This window comes from Cyprinodon variegatus, unplaced genomic scaffold (assembly GCF_000732505.1).
Source record: "Cyprinodon variegatus isolate N-32 unplaced genomic scaffold, C_variegatus-1.0 Scaffold69, whole genome shotgun sequence".
NCBI classification, from domain to species: Eukaryota; Metazoa; Chordata; class Actinopteri; order Cyprinodontiformes; family Cyprinodontidae; genus Cyprinodon; species Cyprinodon variegatus.
In genome coordinates, this window is record NW_015150522.1 from 1,698,008 (window position 1) to 1,723,754 (window position 25,747).

The 25,747-nt window shown below is 38.2% G+C and overlaps 1 protein-coding gene across 1 annotated transcript in view; it reads left to right on the forward strand.

Annotated features, from left to right (window-relative positions):
* Positions 1-25,747, forward strand: part of LOC107083172 (coronin-7-like) — a 137,623-nt gene that overhangs the window by 7,437 nt on the left and 104,439 nt on the right. Inside the window, exon 7 of the mRNA XM_015372172.1 lies at positions 9,877-9,927. Within this exon, the coding sequence (XP_015227658.1) occupies positions 9,877-9,927 (51 nt within the window). The remainder of the gene's footprint in view (positions 1-9,876; positions 9,928-25,747) is intronic.

Below are 25,747 nucleotides of genomic sequence, written 5' to 3' on the forward strand. Positions count from 1 at the left end.
TACAGGCTTGATAAAAGTATATCCCCAAAAAGGATCATTATGGTGGAGTGGTTAAAATGTCTGATATCTGTCATTACGAACAAAGGTTTCTTTAAGTTTCTTTTTCTGATGTATCAAATACCAATGTAAGACAATGGAAATTAATTACTTAAAAATCAGACGGTGATTTAAAAAAACAATAACAATCATTTGCGTTTTAGATTTCATCACTCGCAGTTGAAGAGTGTTCGATGATTTAAATGTATAGATATAATCAGAAAAAAACTATAAAATCTGAGGGAAAACTTGTCAGGTTAAATTATGTCCTCACAGACTAATTGGTTTGCTTAAACTTTGTTAAATGAAATGGGCAAATATAAAAATGTTAAGATGCAGCACGATAAGAGTGTGGTAGTTATATTAAGGGTTTGCACATTTATTTAACAAAGTTTTTAAACCTTTTAGATATTTTAATGTTTCACCCTTGGAAAGGTTGGCTTCTGAATAAAATAATCTGAAATGATATGCTTACAGGTTATGTAACCTGACATGAAATAATCCATCATGTATAGTTAAAGTTACAGTAACCCCTATTCTTGGATGTAGAGCCATTAGCTGCAGTTACATTTTTTCACCACTAGATGCTGCCACTGGCTTACATCACACACCTCCTGTTGGGTGAATTATTTCAAAATGTCAACAAGGTGATGCTCATAAAAGAGGGTGGGAATGAGATTAAGCTTTAGATCAGGAATTATTGAGCCATTTTTAAAGGAAAACAGGGATAAACATGAAAAATATAAAATACTTAATTAGCAGTTTTGTTTTTGCAGTGAAACGGTGTGATGCCAAAAACCTTACTTGCCTGAGGAGATTTTCCTTATGAGACTGGAGACTGCTTAGACATTAAGGAACTAATGGAAGCAGGCTGTGTGTGGAGTTTTAATGACTCAGGGCCCTAAATCTGTCTCATCGCTATCTGACCTTTCGGGTTCTATTCCCACTACACAAGTTTCTCAGTGTTTGACAACCAGTACCTCATTTTAAACTTATTTACATTGTGCAGAGGGTAGGGCTAAGGGGAGAATGATCTATTTGCTCAAGTGGAAAGGTCAATCTTTATAGAAGTGGGCTTTCCATTAGGTTGTAGTGGATTAACAGAAAGAAAAGATTAAAAGTGTTTTCAGGAATAAGGGACGTTAAAGGTGCAGCTCAATACATAATAATTTTTTTTTCTCTTTACTAACATTAAATCAGTCTAAATTTTCCAGGTTTATGCCCGTTCTAATTCTTTTTCACGTTCAAATTTTCATACAATTTAGTCTCCATTCCCTCAGAAAATGTTGAAAACCTCATCTAATCAGGTCATGACATTGATTAAAATCCATCCATGTGGATATTTACTTTAAGGCATTAATTAAATACACTTCCTCGTTGTATGATATGTTGCTTATGCATGAGGACAGTTATTAGTTGCCTGATGGTGCCAAATTCACCTGTTTTACACAATTAAACACTATTATAAACAGCTGAGGAATGTCCAGCCAGTCAGGGAGGAGGTGAGTTATATGTCCTAGAGATGCCTTTAGTGTGAAATGTGTGAATAAACCCCAGAACTAGGGTGAATAACCTTGTGAAAATGTTTGTTAAAGCTGGTATGGAGTCATTATTCATAGTGAGATGAGTCCTGTACTGACATGGCCTGAATGGCAGCAGAGAAGGGAAAAGCCTTCACTTCAAAAGCAATATTTAAAACCAGATTATAGTTTATACTTGCACTGGGAGACAAAGACAATAATATATGGAGATATTTCCTTTGATCTAAAAAAAATAAAGCCGAAGACTTTGGTCTTTTATTATTTTATTGTACAAGTCTGAGAATATTATACCACATTGCAAAAAAATTAAAATCTTATTTTCCTTGAAATAAGTGCATTTTTTCTTGAGTTAAGCAGGTAAGTAAGACTCTTTGCCAATGGAACAAGACAATTTACAGTTGAAATAAGAAAAAACAACTGAATTGTCTCATTTCAAGTCCATTTTATCTAACTATCTTATTTGAAATGTAAAAATACTAATTCCATGAGCAGATCATCTTATTAACATACTCATATTAAGGGTGAATGCACACATTTTAAGAAATTTCTGCTTATGTTTAGAAGTTTTTGCAATTTTTAGTAGTTTTTGCAGTGCAGCTCTGAAGTGCTGCATGTGTGTGTGGGTGGGGGTGGTGCTGCATCATCTGGTTGCGTTTCTGCTGCTGTAGATAAATTGCATCAAGAGAGAAGAACAATATTTGAGAATATTGAAACAAAATCTCTTAGCATCAAGCATGAGGTTGAAGCTTGAGCTTATATTGTCTAAGTAAGCAATGGCCATGATTTTCATATATTTTTATACATATATTAATCATACTAGTAATCCTAACTAACCCAAAAACAACACATATTTGCATATTTTTTGATTATTATTAATTTTCTACAAAGTGTGTTTACTAATCCCAGTGTGTCTGTGTGCTTTCTTCCAACTGTTGCTCAGTATTAACCTAAGTAACAAACATCTCCGCTTTAGTTTCTGGATGAGTTCTAATAATGACTGATGGGAAAATTGCTCCAAGGCCACCAGAGTCTACTTCACAATAAGCTCAATGACTCTTACTTGTCCTCCAGAGCAAATAACCTGTGACACAGAAATGTCCCACATTCACCTATTTAATGGGTATGATTGCTGGTTGGGTTTCCTCTGTTTGTCTGTTTCTGACGGGTAACAAATTACTCCAGCCATCACAGGATATGTCCAAAACCATGACATTCCTGACAGGGTAATCATCCTAATCAGAGCTACCAGCTCTACTGATGCAGCCTGAAAGAACAGGACACCTGAGAGAAAGTGTGTGTGTGTTGGGGGGGCCTCTGAGCTTTCTGCTATGTTCTACTCTGGTGTCATTTAACTCAAAGGCCTGCTTTCACTCCCGCAAATTTGAGTTATTAAAGCAAATAGAGCCAGCCAACATGTGCCTGCAATCCCCGGCTTCTCTGAAGGGTAAACACTGGGGCATCAGGCTTGGGTGGGGGAAGATGAAGGGAATATCGCCCCCTCCAAAGAGCAGTAATCATGACAGGCCTCATTTGAACTGAGAGAAAGGTATATTTATGACACGTGGAAAAAAAGAGGATTCAGTAAAGTAGGGGCAAAGAGACGGGTACTGTAAGTGAAAAATGGGCCCAAATGTTAGCTGTCCAGACAGCATGCTATAACGACTACTTGATGAAGATGCTGCTGTATCTTCAGGCTTTGACCCGAGTAACCATGGGAGACTGGGAACAGACGTCTGGCAGTGCTGCGTGTTTGACGAGCGCAGCGACTGACGGGACAGTGCCGCTGGATGAAGATTCCCAGCGTCTGTGTGTGTTCGGTGCGCAGCGATAACTCAATAATGGCAGCTTGAGAGTGACTATCCCCTCCAGCTCTTTGATTAAACAGCTGCTGCATAAACAAAGATGCACGGATCCACTGACAGCCACGCAGGGATCCCATCTGTGCATTTATGGGTTTAGGTAGTGTGTGTTTTTTTATGTGGCATTTATAGTGGGATAAGAGAGAGTAATCATTCGGTTGAGTCTGTGTATATATGTGGTTGTTTGGTGAGCACTTCTACCCATGAATAGACCCCTCATTTGTGTGTTTGCACAGCCAGATATTTTCCTCCTATGTTTGTTTTTTGAACTTCAACACTTTGGTTAATATGGCACCCAAAATGCTTCAGATTCTAAGTCTTACTAGCATCCAAGTAGCTGCTTTTTTCCCAGTGTATTTGGCCATAATCTGCAACAACTGGGACTCTTGGTGAACTATTTATTCACTGTAGACATATTTGGGTAAAGATTAAGAAGATTATAGATAAAGGCACCTAAGAGAATCAGACAATCCTAATCCGCTAGTGTAGAGACAAGATTTAATGGATTAAACAAGGTTTTAGTTCTACTAAATATTTGAATACAGGAACTACAAGAAGTAAAAATAATTACAACCTCTGGGGGGAAAAAAAACAGCATATTTCTGAATTAGACATGGACTGACACACTGGCTGGCAGATATTTGCATTTTTTTTCTTGTTTCTATAGCAACAAATTTGTTGATGGGTTTTCTGATTCATTGGTGCCTTCCTCAGCCATGCATTGTGATCATGTCAGATGCATGCAAGATGCTTCCCCCACATTTTTTCTTTTTTTGTATTGACACTTGTGTAATCTTTGTTGACATTGTGTGATTTATTTTTTTTATTGTGCAAATGAATGAAGATAAAACCAACATCGGCCTAAAGGAAAAAATCAGCCGCACAAATTGGGTATTGATTAGACTGGTGTCAAAAAATGTTGGATATCGGCACCGGCTTAAAAACACCTGTGTTTGTCGATCTTTACAGGGAATACCAGTAACCTGGAAAGCATAATGCTGCCACTGCCGTGCTGCACTGGGAGTGTAACTTTTTTTTTTTGGTGCTAAATATAAAGTTGTTGACATAACCTGTGAGGTATCCAAAGTGCTAAAAGTGGGAACAAACAGGTTAAAAATATTAGAAAAGCTATGAGTCAATGAACAAGTTCATTCTAAGAGAACCAAACCAAACGTATGTTTCCTTAATTACATTGATGTGGCTATATTTTGCTTCTTTGTTTGGGCTGTTATTAGAGTTAATTCCACTCCTTAGTGGTTAGCCATGCAGTGTGCACATTGATGGCGCAGAGCAGCTAATGGCTGCAAGCCAGCCTCTAGGTGGTTGTTGCAATCACGCTCTAACAGTTAAAATCTGTTCTTCTCAAGTTTTGCTCCTTTACTTGTTACGTATCCTGACTGTAAAGCTACAGTATTACGTTCATTTACTTATATTGCAAAAATAGCGATGAAAAAAAAAATGACTGAGGTGAATTTGAAGCTTATCTCTATCCTGAAGTAAACAGCGGAGGAAAGGCTACTACTGAAAGAAATCCTTAGAGATGCACTGAGCAGATATTATTGGTATCGCTCCCAATTTGGAAGAAAAATCTAGATTCATATACATTGAAAATGGGTCTGATCCGTAGAGGCAGATCTATTCAGTCTAAAGCTTTAATAAATTTAATTTTAGGATCTCTTGAACTGCAAAAAATTGTTACAGCTTCACGGTCTTGTATATTTGATTTGATCAGTCAGTTTAAATCTGTAAAGCTGCATCATTGTTGTCAGAATGGAGTTTGTCGTTTTTATGACTTCCTTTTCTGACCTCCTTCCATCCTCAGTTTACCTTTTGGGACATACATGTGTACATTCATACATATCATTCTTCTCATAAAGAAATCAACAGCAATAATGATCAAATTAAAGCAAACAGAGCTCGAGTGGTGGTTGGCACTCTTGCCTTACAGCCAGAAGGTCCTGGGTTCGAGTCCTGGTCTCAGCAGGGACTGTTCTTTGTGGAGTTTGCACATTCTCCCCATTGCTGCGTAGGTTTCCTACTACCAGTTTCCCCCACCACTAAAGACATGCTGGTCATCCATTTGATTTGTTCCATTAAATGTAGTATATACCCTGTATGCACAATGACAAATTAAGTACCTTTACCTTTTTAACCTTGTATGCAAATTTTCAAGTTGAAGTATTAGAATCGGATAAGAAGTGGAAAAATATGGATCAGTGCATCACTGCTGATCTTTTAGGGGCATTTTCTTGTTTAGTTCACTCCCCTAACTTTGAAAATGCAGAAGAAAACTCAACTAACAGGCTATGAAAGAAATTTTGAAAGAAAATATCAGGGGATCTAAGTATATGTGTCGTAGCTTTTAGTAGCATTGGTGTTTTCCTGGTATTGAGTTCATATATGGACTGTTTGTGTCCATTTATGACACGCTTCATGAGGCTGAAGACATTTAGTGGGGGGTGGGGAGGGGTCATGGCTTTCCTTCCTCAGAACAGAGTTAATCTGAGTTTTATTGAGACTATTGGGAGTAACTGTGTCTTTGCTCCTGATTTGGACAACATGCTCACACTTTCTTAGGATGTCTAATGTCTCTTGGAAGAGAGTGTAAACTTAGACCGTCCTTCACCATGTTTCCACAGAACTTGGAAATGCAAAAACTTTGAATATTTCTGGGGGGAAAAAACACCACTTTGTTAGATGCCCAAGAAAACTGGAAAACCACAACTAATCTCTTTCTTGCAAAGTATTTGCTTCTCCACTGCCATTATGCTGTTGCCTATATATGGCAGGGTTGATTGTTTTTAAGCTTCTGTATGTGTAATTGTTTATAAGAAGGTCTGTTATATTTATATTTTATCTAAGCAAATACGTGTTTTATTTTTCTATAGCAGACTTGGATAAAAGTTAACATTTTTAAACTTTTAGGTCAATGACATTTAGAGAAAAAATCCTTAAGGTTGTGGAAAACGAATTTGTCAAAATGTTTAGTTAAAGTTTAGAGGATGGAACAGGTGGATCCCTGTCCAAAGGTCATAGAGAGAAGATTTGTTTGTGTGTTGTCCTTAGAGTGCTCTCTGAGCCGGGGGCTTACTCTCAGGTCACAGAGGCCTAAAGACAGAGCTGGGGGGCATCTTATTCGTGGGTGGGCTGCACAGACAAAGACAAATCTAAAACCCTCAGAAAAAAGGTATTTATTTATAAAAATGTTGGCTTTTCGTGTCAAAAATAACAAATATATGCCTATTTTAATTGCGGAGTGGATCAGAATAAAGACGAGATAAAGCTTTGATCAGATTCTCCAACATTTGTGTTTATCTAAAAGCATAACAGGAAAAAAACACGGTTTAACACTTGTCGTATGTGTGTCTCTGTGGGCTTTTAGTGTTGTAGTCAGCCTCCTGATTCCCTCTGACATGTGTATATTTGCTGTCGCATGGTTGAGCCTAAGTGCTCATAAGCATTACCTGCTATCATCTCCATCTGTGGAGCAGTCGCTGGGATCATAGTCACACACAAGTATTAAATGACAGCTACGGCTGCACATAGAAGGGCGACACACACTGATCCCATTAGACATCATTTCCTTTCAATCACGTACAAGTCTCTCTGATTGGCTGCTTTGTCAGGTGATGTTTGTGTTTAGGGGGACTGGGGTCAGCCAGTATGAGGCCACGGAGAGGTCACAGGATTTCATTCCAAATCAGTGTGATTTTTTTCTGATTGAATGACTAAACACTTGAATAGCATTAACATTATTTTACTGCATTTATGCTCAAATAAAAAGGACATTTTTTAAGGCTTCAGTTAATAGTCTATATGCGTGTTGCTTTGTTAAAGACAGGGCCTTGCATCTTATTGATTAATAAGCCATGGATAGAGAAATATGCTGCCTCTTAATAATGTAGTACAGATGTGATACCTGTGTTGTTTTGCCAGGGGGGGAATCAGGGAAGGCATCATTTGTACTGAGAGAATAAGCAAGAACCAGAAATACCTTCCTGCCCCCCAAATCTCTTTATACATGACATCCAGATTTTTTTCAAAATGAAGCATTTCATTTGACAGTTGCTTGACTGGAAATGATGCAGAAGAAGTAAAAGGTGCAGTAATGGGTCTTTGGTTTGGAGGGGAACTGGAGACACCTTGGTCTGGTTCTGACAAACTGTTTATGGCTCTTCAACTCCAGGGCTAAAGCCTCCTGGGCTCTGTGAGTGGGCTAAGACAGCAGGTCAACTTAAAAAAAAAACACTCCATTGGTTAGACACAGGTTGTCTGCAGATAGCTGTCTGCGATCCACCCCATAGAGAGAAATCCTTGTGTCCCTGCTTTAAGCTCTTTTGATGTTTGAGTCACACCCCTAACCTTTGAAAATGCTCACACAACTCAGCTAACACGCTGTGAAACAAATCGCATCAGTCAGGAAGTAGATTGTCTTTTCGGGGGCCAATGTCTTCTAGTTTTAGTGAGACTATCATTACATAGCTTGACTGCTTTGAAAGTGCAGAAATGGTGAGATGGCTGTGAATCACTGTCTTGGAAGCAGCATATTGGTGTCCTGGTTATGGATTGAGCTTTTTAAGTGTAGCTACAAACTGAAAACTAAAAACTACGTTCAAGACTTAAGCATGTTAGTGTTAATCGTGTATCTTTTAATTACATTTAAAGCCAGAGCTACATTTTGTCTTCTTTCACATTGAAATTTGTAAGCTGAGGGTTTACTAATCTCTCATGGTTGCAGGGAAGGTCAAAGGTTTAATATGCAATCAAAAATGTTGTGCTTTCAATGAGGAGTTTGTGTTTAAAGGTATAGTGGAGGATTTTTGGGAATTTTTGAAAAGACCTTCCTCTCCACCTAAAAAAAAAAAATGTACTGTCATGCACAACCCTGTACCCGCTATTGTACCTGCAATTTTTCCACTATGTCAGACTCATCACCGGTTAGTGAACATGGGGACGAGTATGTGGGACAGCCTTATATAAACATATCACTAGAATAATTGACAATTAGGAGGACCACTTATTTTGATGATCCACCCAGAAAAAGAACATCCTCCACTACACCTTTAAATGACGAGGTGGTGGAAGCGGTAGCTGACACGTTTTTTGATGCTGTAGTCATTGGAACTGGATTTCAGCCTAAAACTGGCATTCAGCCATTTCATTCCGGTGCATTGGATCGGTACCGACAGGACATAGATCCCTGAAGGGTGAGACTCCTGGCTTACAGCAATCTGTAAAATTATATACATACTTTAAACTCCACAGACTTCACTCACAGGGGTATATTTAAAAGCATCACTCAGGTAGAGCACACTTGGCATCGCTATAAACACAAAACCCACTAGNCATACATTAAACTCCACAGACTTCACTCACAGGGGTATATTTAAGAGCATCACTCAGGAAGAGAACACTTGGCATCGCTATAAACACAAAACCCACTAGGATGAAGTTATCTAGCATCGTTGTTTTTAAGTTCCTGGGACCTCATGCATAATAGAGGGCAATGCTTTCATACTACAAAATTCTTTTATAGAATCACAATTTGCTGCAAATTTAGTGCAGCTGCAGGAAAAATTTTGAACATCAAGAATTTAGTGTAGTACCAGCGGGTGACACGAGGTTCTTCCTAGCTTCTATTTGTAACAGGTGTCAGATCCCTGCAGATCTATGAGATGGTTTCACCTGAACAATCTAAAGCAGCTAATAAGTCACTCATCATGCACCAGCAGTAGGATCTTTGATAAAATGCTCCCTTCAGATTACTTCAGCAGTGCCAACTAAGCCTGCTTTTACATAACATTACGCAGATATTTTAATGACACATGTTTTTGAGTCCAACTCATGGGTCATCACAGGAGTTAATCTGCTGAGCCAATATTTTCTGAGAAGTGTCCCCTGGTTAATTTTCATGTGTTTTATGCTCCTCAGCACACAGACTGATACAGATTTACATTTTAGTGTATTTAAGCAGGATTTATTACTTTTTTGTTTATCGTGTATAGGAAGAAATTTGCTGGCTGACGCTCATTTTCACACCATTTTGATAAAACACCTTTTTTTTCATCCATGGATTATTGATGAGGGAGCCTTAAGAAGAAAAGTAAAAGAGAGAGATTCAGGTTTATGAGAGAAAGGAAAAAGTAAATGTGCTTTAACAGCAACTTTCTCAAAAACCACAATCTAGTTGCTTCTAGTTAGAGCAGTCTTCCATGTTCTTTTTCTTTGTAATGTGAGCTTCTTCTCTCTGCAATTCGTTGCAGTTCTCCAGTGTGGAAGGACCCACTATTAACTTAAAATTAATTGAAAGGCTAATTCTGTTGTGACATATCGATATACAGTAGAAATAGCAATGCATTTACATATAACTGTAAATGTTGAATATTTACTTATGAGAAATATCATTGTCGTTTTTTTAAACCTTCTCTCTTCTCCTGTAGGACAAGATGCTGAGAGTGTTTGATCCCAGAGCCCAGCTGACACCTGTTCAGGTAAGACCCACCAGACCTCTGAAGCTGAAGGCAACTTCTCTCAGAGGTGCTGCTGCTTAGTGCACAGGAAGACTGCAGTTCAATTTTTATATCATGATCTTCTAATTGTTTCAGTAGGAAAACCACTGGTTTATGGGTGAAATCATCAGTGGTCGTCATATATACAGATTTGAGCAAAAAGGCTTTTTTTTCCACTCTAGATACACTAAACTTGGTGACCAAATCACAGAGAACTCACCACTGGCCACTCGATGACTCACCCTCCACTGATTTATGAATGTGGGGCACATGGTGAAATCCCTGCCCTCAAATTCCCACGATACCCGGCCTTCTTTGATACAGTGCGAACCCTTCCTTTCATAGTCTGTTTTTTTTGTCAACCTCAGAGTAAATCTCTCAATGACCCCCACGTCTGAGCCAACAGGACGCCTCCTGAACAATCAGCAGCGCAGAAACGAAGTGGTCGAGCTTTCAGGGCTGAGAGAAGAGGAATTAGGAGGAGTGTCATAAGATGCTGTTCACCGTAGAGCAAATATTCTCACACATTTCGCTGGTGGACCTCCCAGCATGTTTTAATTACTGGGATGCTCAGCCTGCCTCGTGGGCTCTATGGTTTTGTAAATACGAGGAATCCTGCAAAAACACCGCATGCCGCAGCATATTAAATATCTCATCCCAGAAATACCTGGGAGGCACATCAGCTTGTATGGCAGTGAGTGGGAGAGAATGTTTGTGTGTTCACGCTATGTGTACATGTGTGGACTCTTTCATCTGTTTACACTACGGGATCAACCATGCGTTCTTTATTTGTTTTGAAACTTTTCAGATCATTCTGAGAGGCATAGTGAAGGTTTTCTGTAGTTAACAGAGCTTTCTGTTCTCCCAGCATACAATGGGAGCTTATAGGTTTTTTCTTACATACTCTCCCTAACTACTAAGCCTAATTTAAGTGTAATTTAATGAGGTGTGATGTAAAACACTTAATTATGCCAAAGGGATTCGTTAATTTTATTTGGTTTCCACCTCAGTGACACAAATACAGGCTGTTGTGATTTAGGTGCATTATGCATGAAATCGCTCCTGGACTGTTAAGGGTTTTTTTTCTGGGTCCAGTAAGACCAACAAAAGATGAACTGAATTTCCCCCATTGTTGAATTTTATGAAACTTGGTTTTGAATGAACCAAGAACACTTGACTTATGATTATCTCTATTAGGTATTTTACATTTCAGTCCAGAATGTGATAGAAACAAATAGGAAAATATGAAATAACTAAAGGAAAGGAAAAAGGTCAGCTTTTTGACTCATCAGAACCGCAAGCGCCATATTTCCTCATCATCATCAGAGCTTGATTTCATTTAGCCAAACTTTTATTATTTTCATGTTTGGCACAGGTTGCTTCCTACCTGAAAACCTTCAGATTTTTAACAAAAACCCAGATTTCCTGTTTGCTTTAAAGAATTGAAGCAATTTAAAAATCTGTACTATACTTTTTTTTTTTTACTGTACCCAATTATTTCTGTCTTTGTAATGCTTCCCTAGGATATTGATATGACTATAAGCTGTGGTCCAATTATCTTGAATTTTTTACCAAATAGGGGGGAAAAAAAGAGAAAATGCTACTTAAATTGGTCACTAGGTTTATTTTTGTTGTTTGGTAAATAAAGTTTCTCTTTCATACCAAGATAACCTTTTAAAAATTAATGGCACTATTAACTATTTTAAATTGTATATCTATAGTTAATTGGTCAACTGCCATCAAATTTTATTACAAGAAGATAAAGAAGAAGAATCATTTGGATAAACGGGAGATTTGTACTGAAAACTCGTACAGTAAAGTTCACGTGGCCCCATTGTGGCTCCACCTTTCTTGTGCCCTATCCAAAATAGTTTGGTTATCCTATGACGTATTTGTGCTGCTTTATGTTTAGGCTGCTGCATCACATAGGGACCACTTTTCCTTATTTTACTTCACTCTGTCTATATTCTCCCACTCTGCAGGTTTTTCACGTTCCACTCAGAACTTTATGCTCTCTCATCTTTTACCTCATCCTAGTAGCTTCACCTGGTCTGTTCCCGTTCAGCTGTGACTCCATCATAGATTGAAACATCAGCTGTGCTGCTGCCATCAGCATCTCTGTTTATAGATGTTGGAGATTGGCCTGTTTCTAGTGTAGTCCCGTTTGTTTTACTGTGACTAGCAAAATAGGCCTGGCTGTGTTTTTCCTGGATGGGGCCGCCTGTGGAGCTAGTTAACAGTTACCTTTTGTATCTCTGTTTCTTTTTCTATGTCTGCTTCTGTCTCCTTGAATCCCAGTCAGCCTCAGCAGAATGCCGCTCACATTGAGCCTATTTAAGTTGTAGCTTTCTTCCTGATAAAAGGGAGTTTTCCTCTCCACTGTCTCTAAATGCATGTGGGGTGTGAGGGATTGCTTAAGAATCAACGACAAAATGCAATTGAAGGTTGTCATCTCACCCCCAGATTCCACATCTTCGGTCACTGCTCCGCCCCACACTTTTGCAGTCGTGTTAATCAATCATAACTATTCCACATCCACTGCTACTCCCCCGCACGTCACTGTCCACGTATGTCTTCTCCGTCCTTCACTGTCAAAATACGGAGCGAAGCTATTTTTTGCTCCATTCCGACTCCATTGGAAGCTGGCCAGGTAAAGATGGGCAATTGCAATCGAACCAAACAGGAAAAACAATGTTGGTTTATCAAATTAAAAAAATTGGTAACGACAGATTGGTTACTACAAATTAGAGCATAATTCTTATACATTCCCCAAAACTAAACCCGTTTAATTAAATTATTGGATGCAAAATATTGGTACTTCAACATACCATATGATCAAAATATTTATTTTATCCTGAGAGGCTTAAAAGTTTTATCAAATCCAGTCACAACAGATTCCAATAGTGCATCTTACAACTTCTTAACACAGGCATGGATGAAGAGATGCTGAATTGGGAAGTAGAGAACAAACCAATTTTGTATGATTCTAATTATACCTAGTACAAAGATCCACAACGAAAAGAAATGTTTGGGTAGAAACGTGTGATTCCTGCTGATATTGAGTTTTGATTATGTCATTAAATCAAGCGTTCATTACTGCCTCTTTTGCACCCACAAATTTAATAATAATAATATCGTGCATGCTCCCCTCGAGGATTATCTGAGCCGAGCAAGACAGGAGGAACCACAAAGGCTACAGGCTTTGCATTGCGTAGGTGGTCTGGAACGGAATGGGCGGTGATGGAGGATGTGGGATTTCGGGGTTAAGCTCCTTCAGGAGGACCATGTCTTGCCAGTCAATGACTAGATGCAATCAGGTGGTTTTCCTAACAAATCTGACTGAGATGACTTGTGTTGTGAATTGGAGCTATATAAATAAACTGAATAGGAATGTGTTCTCAGTAGGTCTTTAACAAGGATGATAACTCAAAACATGGCCCTATCTAGTTAAAAATGTTTGATCAGGCATAATGTCGGAGTCCCTCCTCAGCTTGTTCTACCCGGGCCTACTAAACTAAAAAGCTTTTCAGCCAATCCAAATTTCTTAATTGCTATCTTGATGCTCCTCCTTCTCCCCAAACTCTCTGATTTATTCTTTTGGCCTCATTACCACAGAGACAACCAAGATGCGCAGATGTCCAACCCACTGTCCTCTTCACACGGCATATGACTTAACCACCTCAGACCTTCAAAAGTTGAGGCACAGATTAAAGTTATTAGAGGTTTGCTCTGCCCCCGCCCCCTTTGTGAAACTTTGAAACACACAAGGTCCGGCAGTCAGAGGCTTTGGTTTTGGAAATCCCAAAGAGCAGACTAAGAAGAGCCTCACCCTGACTGCTTTCAGATGTGTAACTTTCTCTGGAGAATGGGAGAGCCTCTGCAGCTTCGTTCAGCACCCCTTCTGTTGAAGAGTGGTCAACAGGGTGCGGACCTGAATCATTAGCTTGCTAAAACTTTAGCACTGCTGTAATCTGATTGCACAGATCAGTGAAGCTGCCTTACAGCATAAAAAGCAACAGAAGACTGCATTGCTGTCTTGCTTAGTGGTTTCAACACAAAGAATTCTCTCTTTGCCTGCTGTTAGAGGCGTTTTTAGGCCTATTCTGCTGTTAACTTTGGTGAGTAAGTATAGAAATGGCTGGAAGAAGGCCAGTGGCCAGTGGGGCCACAAAGAGAAAGGAGATGGCCAGAGAAAGGGCCAAGCTTTTTGACTTTATACTGATTCTGGGAGGTCTGTTGGCTCATATGAGTTACAGCTAGTTGTGCTCATCAAGACAAGGGTCAACACTTAAAATAGTTTTGGGGAAAAATAACCCAAGAAAGCTGGAGTTGGTTAAAGCAGGTCAGAAATTACACTTGAAATTTCTCTAGGCTAAAGTGGGGAAAAAACACAATTCATATGAGGCAGTACTCATTTATGGGTTTTATGCAAGCAATTCCAGCATTTTTCTTTCCCTTTACATGCAACATTTTATTTTCTTATTCCTTAGTGGACAATGGCTTGCAAACATGTCACATATCCCTTTAACGCTTCATGTTTGCTCATTTTAGAACTACACATTACCCTCACTAAAGACAATGGTTAAAATACTTTGTCATTGCTTTTTAAAGAATTGCAAGATTTTATTCTTACAAACCTTTAAACTTCTTATGGACATATTTAAGAAATGGCTTTCTTCTTGACGCTCTTCCATAAAGTCCAGATTTGTGCAGTATACGACTGATTGTGTCCTATGGACAGAGTCTCCCACCTCAGCTGTAGATCATTAGCCTCTTGGCTCAATCTTCTTCTTGTTTGAGCTGAACATTTAGAGGGATGGCCGCATCTTCCGAGGCTCACAGTGGTCTGATACTCCTTCCATTATAATGTTATTGCTTGCACAGTTTTCCTTGGGATGTTTAAAGCTTGGGAAATCTTTTTGTGTTCAAATTCAGCTTTAAACTTCTCTACAACAGTATCTCAGACCTGCCTGGTGTGTTCCTTGTTCTTTATGATGCTCTCTGTGCTTTAAACAGACCTCTGAGACTATCACAGAGCAGGTGTATTTATACGGACACTCGATTACACACAGGTGGATTCTATTTAAAATCATCAGTCATTTAGGTTCAATGTTGGATCATTCAGAAATCAATGAACTTCTGGAGAGAGTTTGCTGCTCTAAAAATAAAGGGGCCGATTAATTTAGCATGCTCTGCTCTTCAGTTTTTTATTTGATAAATTTTAAGATATCCAATAAATTTCGTTCCACTTCATGATTGTGTCCCACTTGTTGATTATATACACTCACCGGCCACTTTATTAGGTTAACCTGTCCAACTGCTCGTTAACACTTAATTTCTAAGCAGCCAATCACATGGCGGCAACTCAGTGCATTTAGGCATGTAGGCATGGTCAAGACAATCTCCTGCAGTTCAAACCGAGCATCAGTATGGGGAAGAAAGGTGATTTGAGTGACTTTGAACGTGGCATGATTGTTGGTGCCAGAAGGGCTGGTCTGAGTATTTCAGAAACTGCTGATCTACTGGGATTTTCACGCACAACCATCTCTAGGGTTTACAGAGAATGGTCCGAAAAAGAAAAAACATCCAGTGAGCGGCGGTTCTGTGGGCGGAAATGCCTTGTTGAGGCCAGAGGTCAGAGGAGAATGGCCAGACTGTTTCGAGCTGATAGAAGGGCAACAGTGACTCAAATAACCACCCGTTACAACCAAGGTGGGCAGAAGAGCATCTCTGAACGCACAGTACGTCGAACTTTGAGGCAGATGGGCTACAGCAGCAGAAGACCACACCGGGTGCCACTCCTTTCAGCTAAGAACAGGAAACTGAGGCTACAATTTGCACAAGCTCATTGAAATTGGACAATAGAAGATTGGAAAAACGTTGCCTGGTCTGATAAGTCTCGATTTCTGCTGCGACATTCGGATGGTAGGGTCAGAATTTGGCGTCTACAACATGAAAGCATGGATCCATCCTGCCTTGTATCAACGGTTCAGGCTGGTGGTGGTGGTGTCATGGTGTGGGAAATATTTTCTTGGCACTCTTTGAGCCCCTTGGTACCAATTGAGCATCGTTGCAACACCACAGCCTACCTGAGTATTGTTGCTGACCATGTCCATCCCTTTATTACCACAATGTACCCAACTTCTGATGGCTACTTTCAGCAGGATAATGCGCCATGTCATAAAGCTGGAATCATCTCAGACTGGTTTCTTGAACATGACAATGAGTTCACTGTACTCAAATGGCCTCCACAGTCACCAGATCTCAATCCAATAGAGCATCTTTGGGATGTGGTGGAACGGGAGATTCGCATCATGGATGTGCAGCCGACAAATCTGTGGCAACTGTGTGATGACATCATGTCAATATGGACCAAACTCCCTGCGGAATGCTTCCAGCACCTTGTTGAATCTATGCCACGAAGAATTGAGGCAGTTCTGAAGGCAAAAGGGGGTCCAACCCGTTACTAGCATGTTGTACCTAATAAAGTGGCCGGTGAGTTTATCTCTGTTTGAGGCTTGAAATGTGTCAGGCAGTTCAAGGGGCCAAAGGTGGCACTGTAGATCTAAAACCACTGCTTTTAGATCTACATAAACCAGTCATCATAATGGGTTAGAATCTTGGGGATCCCTAAAAACTTTAAAATTTGCAAATCGAGCATTGTTAGAATCCATTGTGCATCATTACACACAGGAGATTCAATAATATTAAAAGTTTACAGCAATCCATTTGAATTCTCCATAACTTGCTGCTTTAAATGTTGATCTGTGGTATGAACCAGCTTGTTGTTTATAAGGCAGAGGAATGTGATGGTGAGGAAATGTTTAAATATTGTGCATACTCGGATTTTGAATTCAAGCTGCCTATAAACTCTTTTTAAATATAGAATTTTAAATGACATATCGACTCAGCAGTGTCAGCGTATATAACTCTGTGGTTTTTGATTATTATAAGCCAGAATTCAGACAAAAAAGTACATACATAATAAACACTCCTATGAGCAATTGTATTTAGTTAAAGTCAGATTTTTTTTTTATTTGACTGAAGATGCTTTGCTACAATATTGGCTGCAGCTAGGAAGGAGAAGGTACCGCCCCCGAAGAGGTGGGATTTCCTGAAGACTAGCCAATCACAAGCAGTTTACAATCTCGGGTTGACTCAACCCTCAAAGTGAGAAGAATTGAGGAACCCTGATCAACATTATTACTCATTAGGTGGCTCTGAAGGACAGCGGGTTAAACTGAATTTTATATCACAGAAAATGTGGCTGAGATTTTCAAACAAGCATTTATTTTGCATTTTATATGTAAAAGAAAAAAACTATGCATCCTTTTCCCTCCCCTTTACAATCATGTCCTGCTTCTTCCCGGCCTATCAAATGAAATCTTGATGAAATGCATAGAAGTTTGTGGCAAAATGTGAAAAACTGTTATAATATAATTTCTATTTTTCCCCATAAACTTCAACTACGCCCATTGCCACCACCAGTCAGGTGGGGTATTTACAGCTCCTAATTCCAGTCCTACTCGCTGTATTTATGGGAAATAGGATTACAGCAGGAAATTACAGTCCTGGTAAATACTTGGTGTTAAATTTACATAGCTGGCACAAGAGAAAAAAAAATTGTTTGGATGCTATTTCTTTCCATGAGCTGTACATGACGACTGTTTTTTTTGTTTTTTGTTTTTTGTTTTTTTACTTCTCATTACGTTTAGCCTTAATCTGGCTTTTTATTCCTAAATACAAAAGCCTTTATATGTATTTGATTTTTATCCCCCAAAACTTTAGGGATCAATGTCTCTAATCTTATTGGTTGGTCAGAGTTCACAAAAAAAAAAAAAAAGTGACTATCACTTGAAAGTTAAATTTGACCTCAGATGAAAAACATGGTCTAAGTGTTGAACAATCTTTTTCTGTATCTGTAGCTGCTATTCCTGGTTCCAACCTCCCCCACCATAAATTTCCTTTCCTGGCCTCTTTAGATAAGTCGCTTTTACATCTTTGTGTTTTTAGGCCTGCACTCTGCGTTCTTGGTCTCAGCCACAAAGCTCCTCGGCCTCTCCACTTGAAAAAGCGGTCATACTGACCTGATATTAATGAGGCACGTGTCTGTGTGGGTGTTTGTCTCTCTTCCACTTGTCTGCATCTTTTGATCTACCTCCCAATGTCTTTGCCTTTGCTGAGTTTGTGGATCTGTTTTTCTGTGTTTGAGCCATGTGTGTTTCAAATTACAGAGCCGAAAATACCCTTCATAGTTTTGGGCCACTACTGGCCATAGAGCTGTCGATCTGCGGTCGCTGGAAGACGAGGCAGACTGGAAAAGGGAATAGTTTGCTGGACTCGGGGGCCAGATTCCTCTTTTTCAGGCCGAGCTTCTGCTGCTCTGGGTGAAATTAGAGAGCACCGTGGGCTAGAAAGGGGTTTGGATGTGATGAGGGAGCGCTGGGCAGGGCCAAGGAAAAGCATAGTGGTTTCAGTACAGTACCATCTTTTATACCCTTCCATGAATTACACAGTCCCAGCTTCCTGGAAGGTGTGTTCTCCGTTCTTATGTTTCTCACCGGAGCCATAATAAACTGCTTTTAAAGTTAAACATATTTCTTTTTTAAGCTTACTACAGGTAGGCAGAGTTGGATGTGTGGCGCTTGCCTCCTTTTCTTTCAGTTCCGTCTGATAGATTTTAAGAGCTAGAGAGAAATGGGGTCCCTTTGCATTGTATTTTTTTCAGTCTCTCAATCTACCTACCTTCATTCTGGAAAACTGTGGGATTTTGACATGAAAAATGTGTAGGAACCCTGTGGACTGAGAAGGCAAAACAGAAAGATGATATTGTTGAATTTTAAAGGAGGCCTCTTTGTTCCTACACATGTTTTGCTCAATGTCCCTTCCCCTTTTAGTGTTTAAATCTACCATAAAAACATCTTTGTCATGTCCAAACAGAATGGCCAGGTAAAACTGGATAATCTAAGAAAGAAAACATCATGGGCAATCAATTGGACAGTGACAGAAAAACTATTTTATAAGTTAGTAGGGATTTTTTTGCACATATGAGATGACTTTAATACTTATTATTCAAGCTGGAGGAGCCATTCTAAGAACACATTTTACCAAAATGGCTTAAATTCTGCTTTGCACATACAGAAAGGTCTACTTACATGTTTTAAAGTCAGCGATTAGTTGGAGATGTAAAAAAATGTGTCTTAGTTTGAAAATCTCTGTCTTCACACATTTTACAGTTTAACCCCACAATAAGCCAATATGTGTTATTTACAAATATAACTTAACAAATATTTACAGAAAAGGAAATTTAGTTTAAAGGGATTTTATGACCAGTGTTTTTTTTTTATTTTTTTTATTTGCTCAGTATTTTATTACTAGCTGAGTTCAGGGTAAGATTAACTTTCTAAATGTAAACAAAACACACCAGTGTTGTTTCATAGTCCACATTTTTATGCACAGTTAAAAAATATGCATTTGATTGTTGTTGTTTTTTAAACTAAATTCACCTCTCTGTGACCGCTGTGTTCTATTCCTGTGGTTTGCCCCTTTGTATAAACTCACCTTCTTTTCCAATCACTCACACACCCAACAGTTCATGTCTGAATCGCCCACCCTCACCCACCCCCATCAGACCCTGCTGGGTTAGGACCTGGTAATGGCCAGCGGTTAACTCATCCCAGATGTCCAGCTCCCCCTTGTTTTCTCCTCCTCTTGTTCTTTTGTTCCATCTCTCAGCTCCCTGCATTACTGGCTACCACCTCACTGCCAGTCTCAGTTTTATGGGTGTTAGGGAAGAATTGGCAAAAGTTTTTGCTAATGAAGAGATAGGATTTAGTCCTGAGGGGCTAACCGAACAGTGGAGGGAAATCTGCATATTCCGTCCTCTGCATTGGATGGGATAGTTCCCAGCAAGGGTTGAATTGTCAGTGTTGAAGGTTTTATGACTTAGGGTAACTCCTCTGTGTGCCCCTTTTCCTTTAGAAGTAACTTGATCATGTTGCAGAGGTTTTAGTTTGATGTTTTATTTAGATTGTATGTTTCTGTATAAACATAAGGATAGCTTACAGAATCCTGGAGACGTAATTTAAGCAGCTCAGGGCCTAATTGCCTTGGTATCAGGATGGTTTGAGGTTTTCAGTTGCTTTAGCTAATGAACAGGGTCTCCTTTTTTTCTTCTTTTATTCATTTCCATGTGTGTGATTGTGGGTTTATGCTTCAGGGTGTTGGTAAAGATTTTTCCTTCCTAGTCTTTTTTTTATTTTATTTGAAGGAAAAGGATAAGGGTGAATGCCAGCTGGCACCGAGAGATCTTTGTTCACATGTGTGTGTGTTGTTTGTAAGTGGAGGCCTCATTAGTGAACTGGTTGCTTAGAGACCCCTATTTTCCAACTAATTAAGTCCCTGTGCACACATGTGGAACACACCTGGAGCCAACAATGGGTGGTGTATCTTTTTATTACTGTGAATTGGACTTTGTGTGTAAGCATCACAATAACAAGAGATACTTTTATGGTATTTTTTGACGTTATTGTATAAAAGATGTACTTTAGCAGGGATAGCCTGTTTAGAATATGTGATTTAAATAATAATTTAAATCATACTAATAATCATCAAAATTAAGTCTGAATGACAAAAATAGAGAAAGAAAATGTCTCCTATTTTGAATCTATTTAGTATCAGTAAAATTATTACACTTTAGACAATGATTATATGAAAAGAACTTCTGGAACTAATAATTAACATAGTCTAGAGTTATTTATTTTTATTTCCTGATGATTAATTTAAGTAATACTAAAACAAAACAAAAAAGAATTACGAATCTTCTTATAATAGCAGAGATTTTTGTTATCACCAGAATAGGAAGATTTTTCTATGACTGAAATAAATGTTTGCAATATTGTCTGAGCAAGTTCCTTTTTTTTTAAATTTAAAGTTTACTCACAATCTCAAATTTTAGAATTCTGAACTTTCATGGTAATAGTTTGGCAGAGACAAGAAATTAAGGGATTAAAGGTTTCAAATCGACCTTTGAATCTATCAGCTTCTTGATGACAAAACTGAAAAAAGGACAGACAAACTAATTGCTAATTCATAGAACTGATTGGGGATGAGCACACAGGACGACCCTATGTAAACATATCACAAGAATGATTGACAATTAGGAGGACCACTTATTTTGATGATCCACCCGCAAAAAGAACATCCTCCATTTTCCCTTAAGTATTATTTATACACTTAGTATCAGTATTTTAACAATTGTTAACTATAGATTGTTTTAAGGTCACTTAGAATTTGCTTAATAAGATTATTTGTAGTTTGACAGACTCCAAAAAAAACTCTTAGAGAAAAACAAGTTGATAAAAGGTTTAATATATCTCAAGTAAGGCTGCAACTAACACTTGTTTAGCTAATTAGTTGATCTGTTAACCATTTTTTAGATGAACAGTGGGGCGAACAGTAGTAAAATATGGGACCTTTGAATTTACCTCTGATTGGGTAGAAAAGGGTGCTTACTTGAAGATTGTTTACAAAATGTAAACAATGAGCAAAAACAAATGTAACTTAAAGATATATATGCTCCAGATAATTAATTATTCGCTTACAAATTAAATGATTATTACTTCTTAAAAATCGGGTACAGTCTGATTAATTGTATCATCCCCAGTCTCACTATGTTATTAAAAGCAGGTAGTGCAGCCAATTCTAAAAGGTATGTGCAGCTCTTTTTTAAAAGGGCCTTGCAGGACAGCATTGAAAGTACATTTATTGTTACATCTTGGGTGTTCAGTTAAATGTAAATCAGTCCATTATAAGAACAATATAATAATAAAAACATTTCCTCTTTAACAATAGGCATACTATTGAGCAGATCCAATGAGCTACTAAAATACTTAGAAACTCTATTCTTATAATATTGAATGGTTTGTCTTCAATGGAAAAACTAAGATGAGGATCTAGGATACAGCTAGACCGACCTCAGTGTGCCTCGAGGGAAATAAAGTGCAGCTCTTGCTCCAGCCTTGGCTGGGCACACTGACCTTAGTGTGACTAAATGCTGCTGCATTTCAGTTTTCCTGGATGGAATAGTTAACCCTGTGTTTTTCTTCCCCTCTATATTCTTGCCTAATTACTTGAGTTCGTCTTTGTGGTTGGGATGCGGAGCTTCATAAGAGATGTGGGATTAAAAGCAGGCAGATTGGGGCAGTTATCAACATGAGTCACTCTGGTGATTATGCGTACACGCATCGCTTATTTTACATAGATCATCTTTTTTAAATTAAAATAAGCAAATACAAGCTCTGAAGCAAATTTAGGAAGTGTTACCAGATGAAAAATGCTCAGTTAAACTTAATTTGTCTCACTAATTCATTAGCAATATATGATGGCTGTTTTTAATACACACTTATCAAAACTAACAAAGGGATCAACAGATTTATTGACATTGGAAACTGATGGAATGGAAAATGCCATGCCAAAACTATTTGATTATGAAATTATAGTTTATAACAGTCTTTAGAATCAGTTGACTTAACTGATTAAGCAGAAAAACAGTTTGGTTAGGTTTTAATAAAACTATAGTCATAAATCACTGCTGACAAATTTGCAAGATATGTCATTAAAGCTTGTTTTCTTTCTTTATATGAATAGTTTTTACAATATTGACAACGTATAGAGACTTAGGAGGCTTCCTATTGTTCATCAAAGTACTTAATGCACCCAAAAGACAATTTTTGAAAGAAAATCTTTCCTTTTTGTGCATCCAGTAAGTTAAGCTTAGTTATGAAATGTCCTACTTACTGTCGTAATGTCCCTACTGTTTAAAATCATTTAAATCTCCTAAGACCAGATGTCCTCATACAAGAGCATAGCGTTTTTAGCTCTCTGCACCATGTTGCTTGACTTTTTTTTTTCTTCCAACTTTGACTCATTGGGCTGATTGTAGTCACTACCAGCACCATTAAGTGGTTGTGACAACATTACACATTACAGTTAAAGCAAGATGTCTGGGATCCCAGTGAAAGGCTTCTGTAACAATTATTAACAGTAGAATAGATGATCTGAGAATGTTTGACACTAGTGTATTTGTGCAAAGTCACAGCTTCTTTAGCTTCACAAGGTAAGCAAATATTGCATTTGAAATACTCAGCCGAGGATATTCGTACCTTACTAAGTTAATGCTAAGGTCATTTAGTATAATAAAGTTGGGAATCTTTAGAAGAGAGCACAAATTAATGCAGTTACTATACATAAGTGGTATTTGGTCATGTACACTTTGTCTGGTTAGTAATATTTGCCATTTACTATTGAATTTAATTATATACTGCTAATCTGACTTGTTAAATTGTAATTTTATTAATATACTGGTAATCTAATTGGCAAACTGGATGTCATACTGGTAATCTTACTGCTAATGTGGCTGGTTTACTGGATATGGAACTGGTCTACTGGCAATCTAAAAGGCCATCTATTTCATTTATTGGTGATGTAAAAGATAATCTGACATATTTATTTGTGATCTGACTATTTCATTGATTGGTAATCTGATTGGTTTTCAAGTAATCTGAAATATGTACTAGAAATCTGATTGGTGTTCAGTGCATCAAATGCCATGTGTTTCACTGCTTGCAGAATAATCGAATCACAGTTATTCTGCAACATGTTTGGAAAGCTGTGTTAAGACGAGAGCAAAACACCTTTGTTCTTTTAAAGGTTTCTCAAAGGTTAGTAGAGGAGGGCTCTTTTAGAAGAGCAGACTAGCTGCTTGTTTAAAAAGGTTTTTGAACATGTATTTTTATAAAGCCATTTAGGGCTTTTTTGTAAGTTTTATAATTGTTTTGGGTAGCTGGATGACTGAAATACACCTTAATGCATCATTGCTTTATGCCCTGATGTTTGAAAACCACAATAATGTGTTTTTCTAAACAATGTTCTACCAATCATGTATTTACTGTATCCCAGTCTTCTCATATGGGGGACATTATATTTTAATCAAAAACAATTAAAAAAAGAATATTCCTGAACCACAAGAATCTGGTTACTAAACATTTTAGATCCTTATCCTGTCGTGTGTCATATAGAAAATATAACACAGAATAAAAGCCTGTATCTTAATGAGCTTCCATAAAAAGTCCTGCAGTTATTGAAGTTTTCTCCATAATTAAAAACTGCATACCACCAGTCAGCTGGCTAAAATACTACTACACCTTCACCTTGCTTAAATAACAACAAAAATTGATCGTGTGGACATATTAACATTTGATTAACATGCACAATTTTGCCAAAAATATTTGCTCACCTGCCTGGATTTTGAGATTAACTTAAGTGATAACTCCAGTCGTTTATCCAGCCTTATCATCTTTATCAGTTTCAGCTCATCTGGGAGGTTGTCCGCTAGGTTTATGCGAATCAGTGATTATACGAAAAGAACTCTTTGACCTAATAATTTCCAGCGGTATTTAACTTTCTGGAAGAAGCACTTTTGTGAGATCATAGACTTGGACCGCGTCTCTATTTATGCTCTAATTCATTTTAAAAGTGTTCTTTTTGGGAAGGTTATTCAAGCTTATCCACACCAAACTTGCGAGATTCAAAAGCATGATTCGTAAATCCACAGAACATGCAAGTGTCAGTATACTGAATCTAACACTGCATTGCACTTGGTGACATATGGCTTGGATGCAGACGCTCAGCCATGATGACAGATTTCATCAAGCTCTCTTCACCCTGCTCTTGATCTAATCTGAAGGAAACATAACGTTTGGATGTCCCGATTGATTCTGCAGGAGTTTGGAAACATCTGCACTCTATGGTTGTCTGCATCCTTTTCCCCCAATCCGTCAGTTGAAGTAGCAAACCACTTTGTGGCTTAGCCACTGTCATTCCCAATAGCTTCCACTTTATATACTCTACTGACAGTTGACAGTGGAGGTGAGGAAATGTCATGGTTGGACTTGTTGCATAGGTGGCATCTAATCATAATAGCATCCTGGAATTAACTGAAATCCTGAGAGCGACCCATTCTTTATATTGCTTATAGAAACAGTCTGCCTGCATAGATACTTCATGTTATACAACTGTAGCCATGAAAATGATTGGAACCGTGATTGAAGTGTTTTGGATGGGTGAGTTAATTCCTCTGGCAGTTTAGTATACGTGGTTTTGGAACTAATGCCCCTGCCGCACACTGCCTCACAGCTCAAGGAATGGTAACATTTCACGCATTATTACTGTTGCACAATATTTGAAGTTCAGCCAAGTAAAGCATTGAAACGGTCCATGATGTATCCCTCAAAATAACCATGAACCACCATTAAATGTTGTTTTGCAAATATTAGCAAGGATTTGAGAGTAGCCTCCTTTTAATCTCAGGCTACAGCAGTGGTCTAAAGATGTAACTTTTAAATGCATCTCTACTTTAGCACATCTGACTCAAATATTGGTTTAATAGCATAGCTCTGTAGAGCTTGATTGCATTATGGAAGGCAGTTGAGGCTAGGGCTGCCACTAACGATTACTTTGCAAATCTGTTAATCTGTCAATCATTTTTTTGATTAATCAATTAATAATGGAATAGCAAAAGTTTCCCAAAGAAGACTTTTAAAGAAATTAAATCAGGTGAAACTAAAACTTTTCCACTTGAGGAGTTCTGAAATTGACAGACGACTTTTTATTTAAAATGCTAATTTTTTACATACTTTTGTTTACATTTTTGTTGTAATTACTGCTCTAAGTGGGTTGCAATATCAATCTATTACTAAATTAGTAAACGATTATTTCAGTAATTTTTTAATCATGATTTATC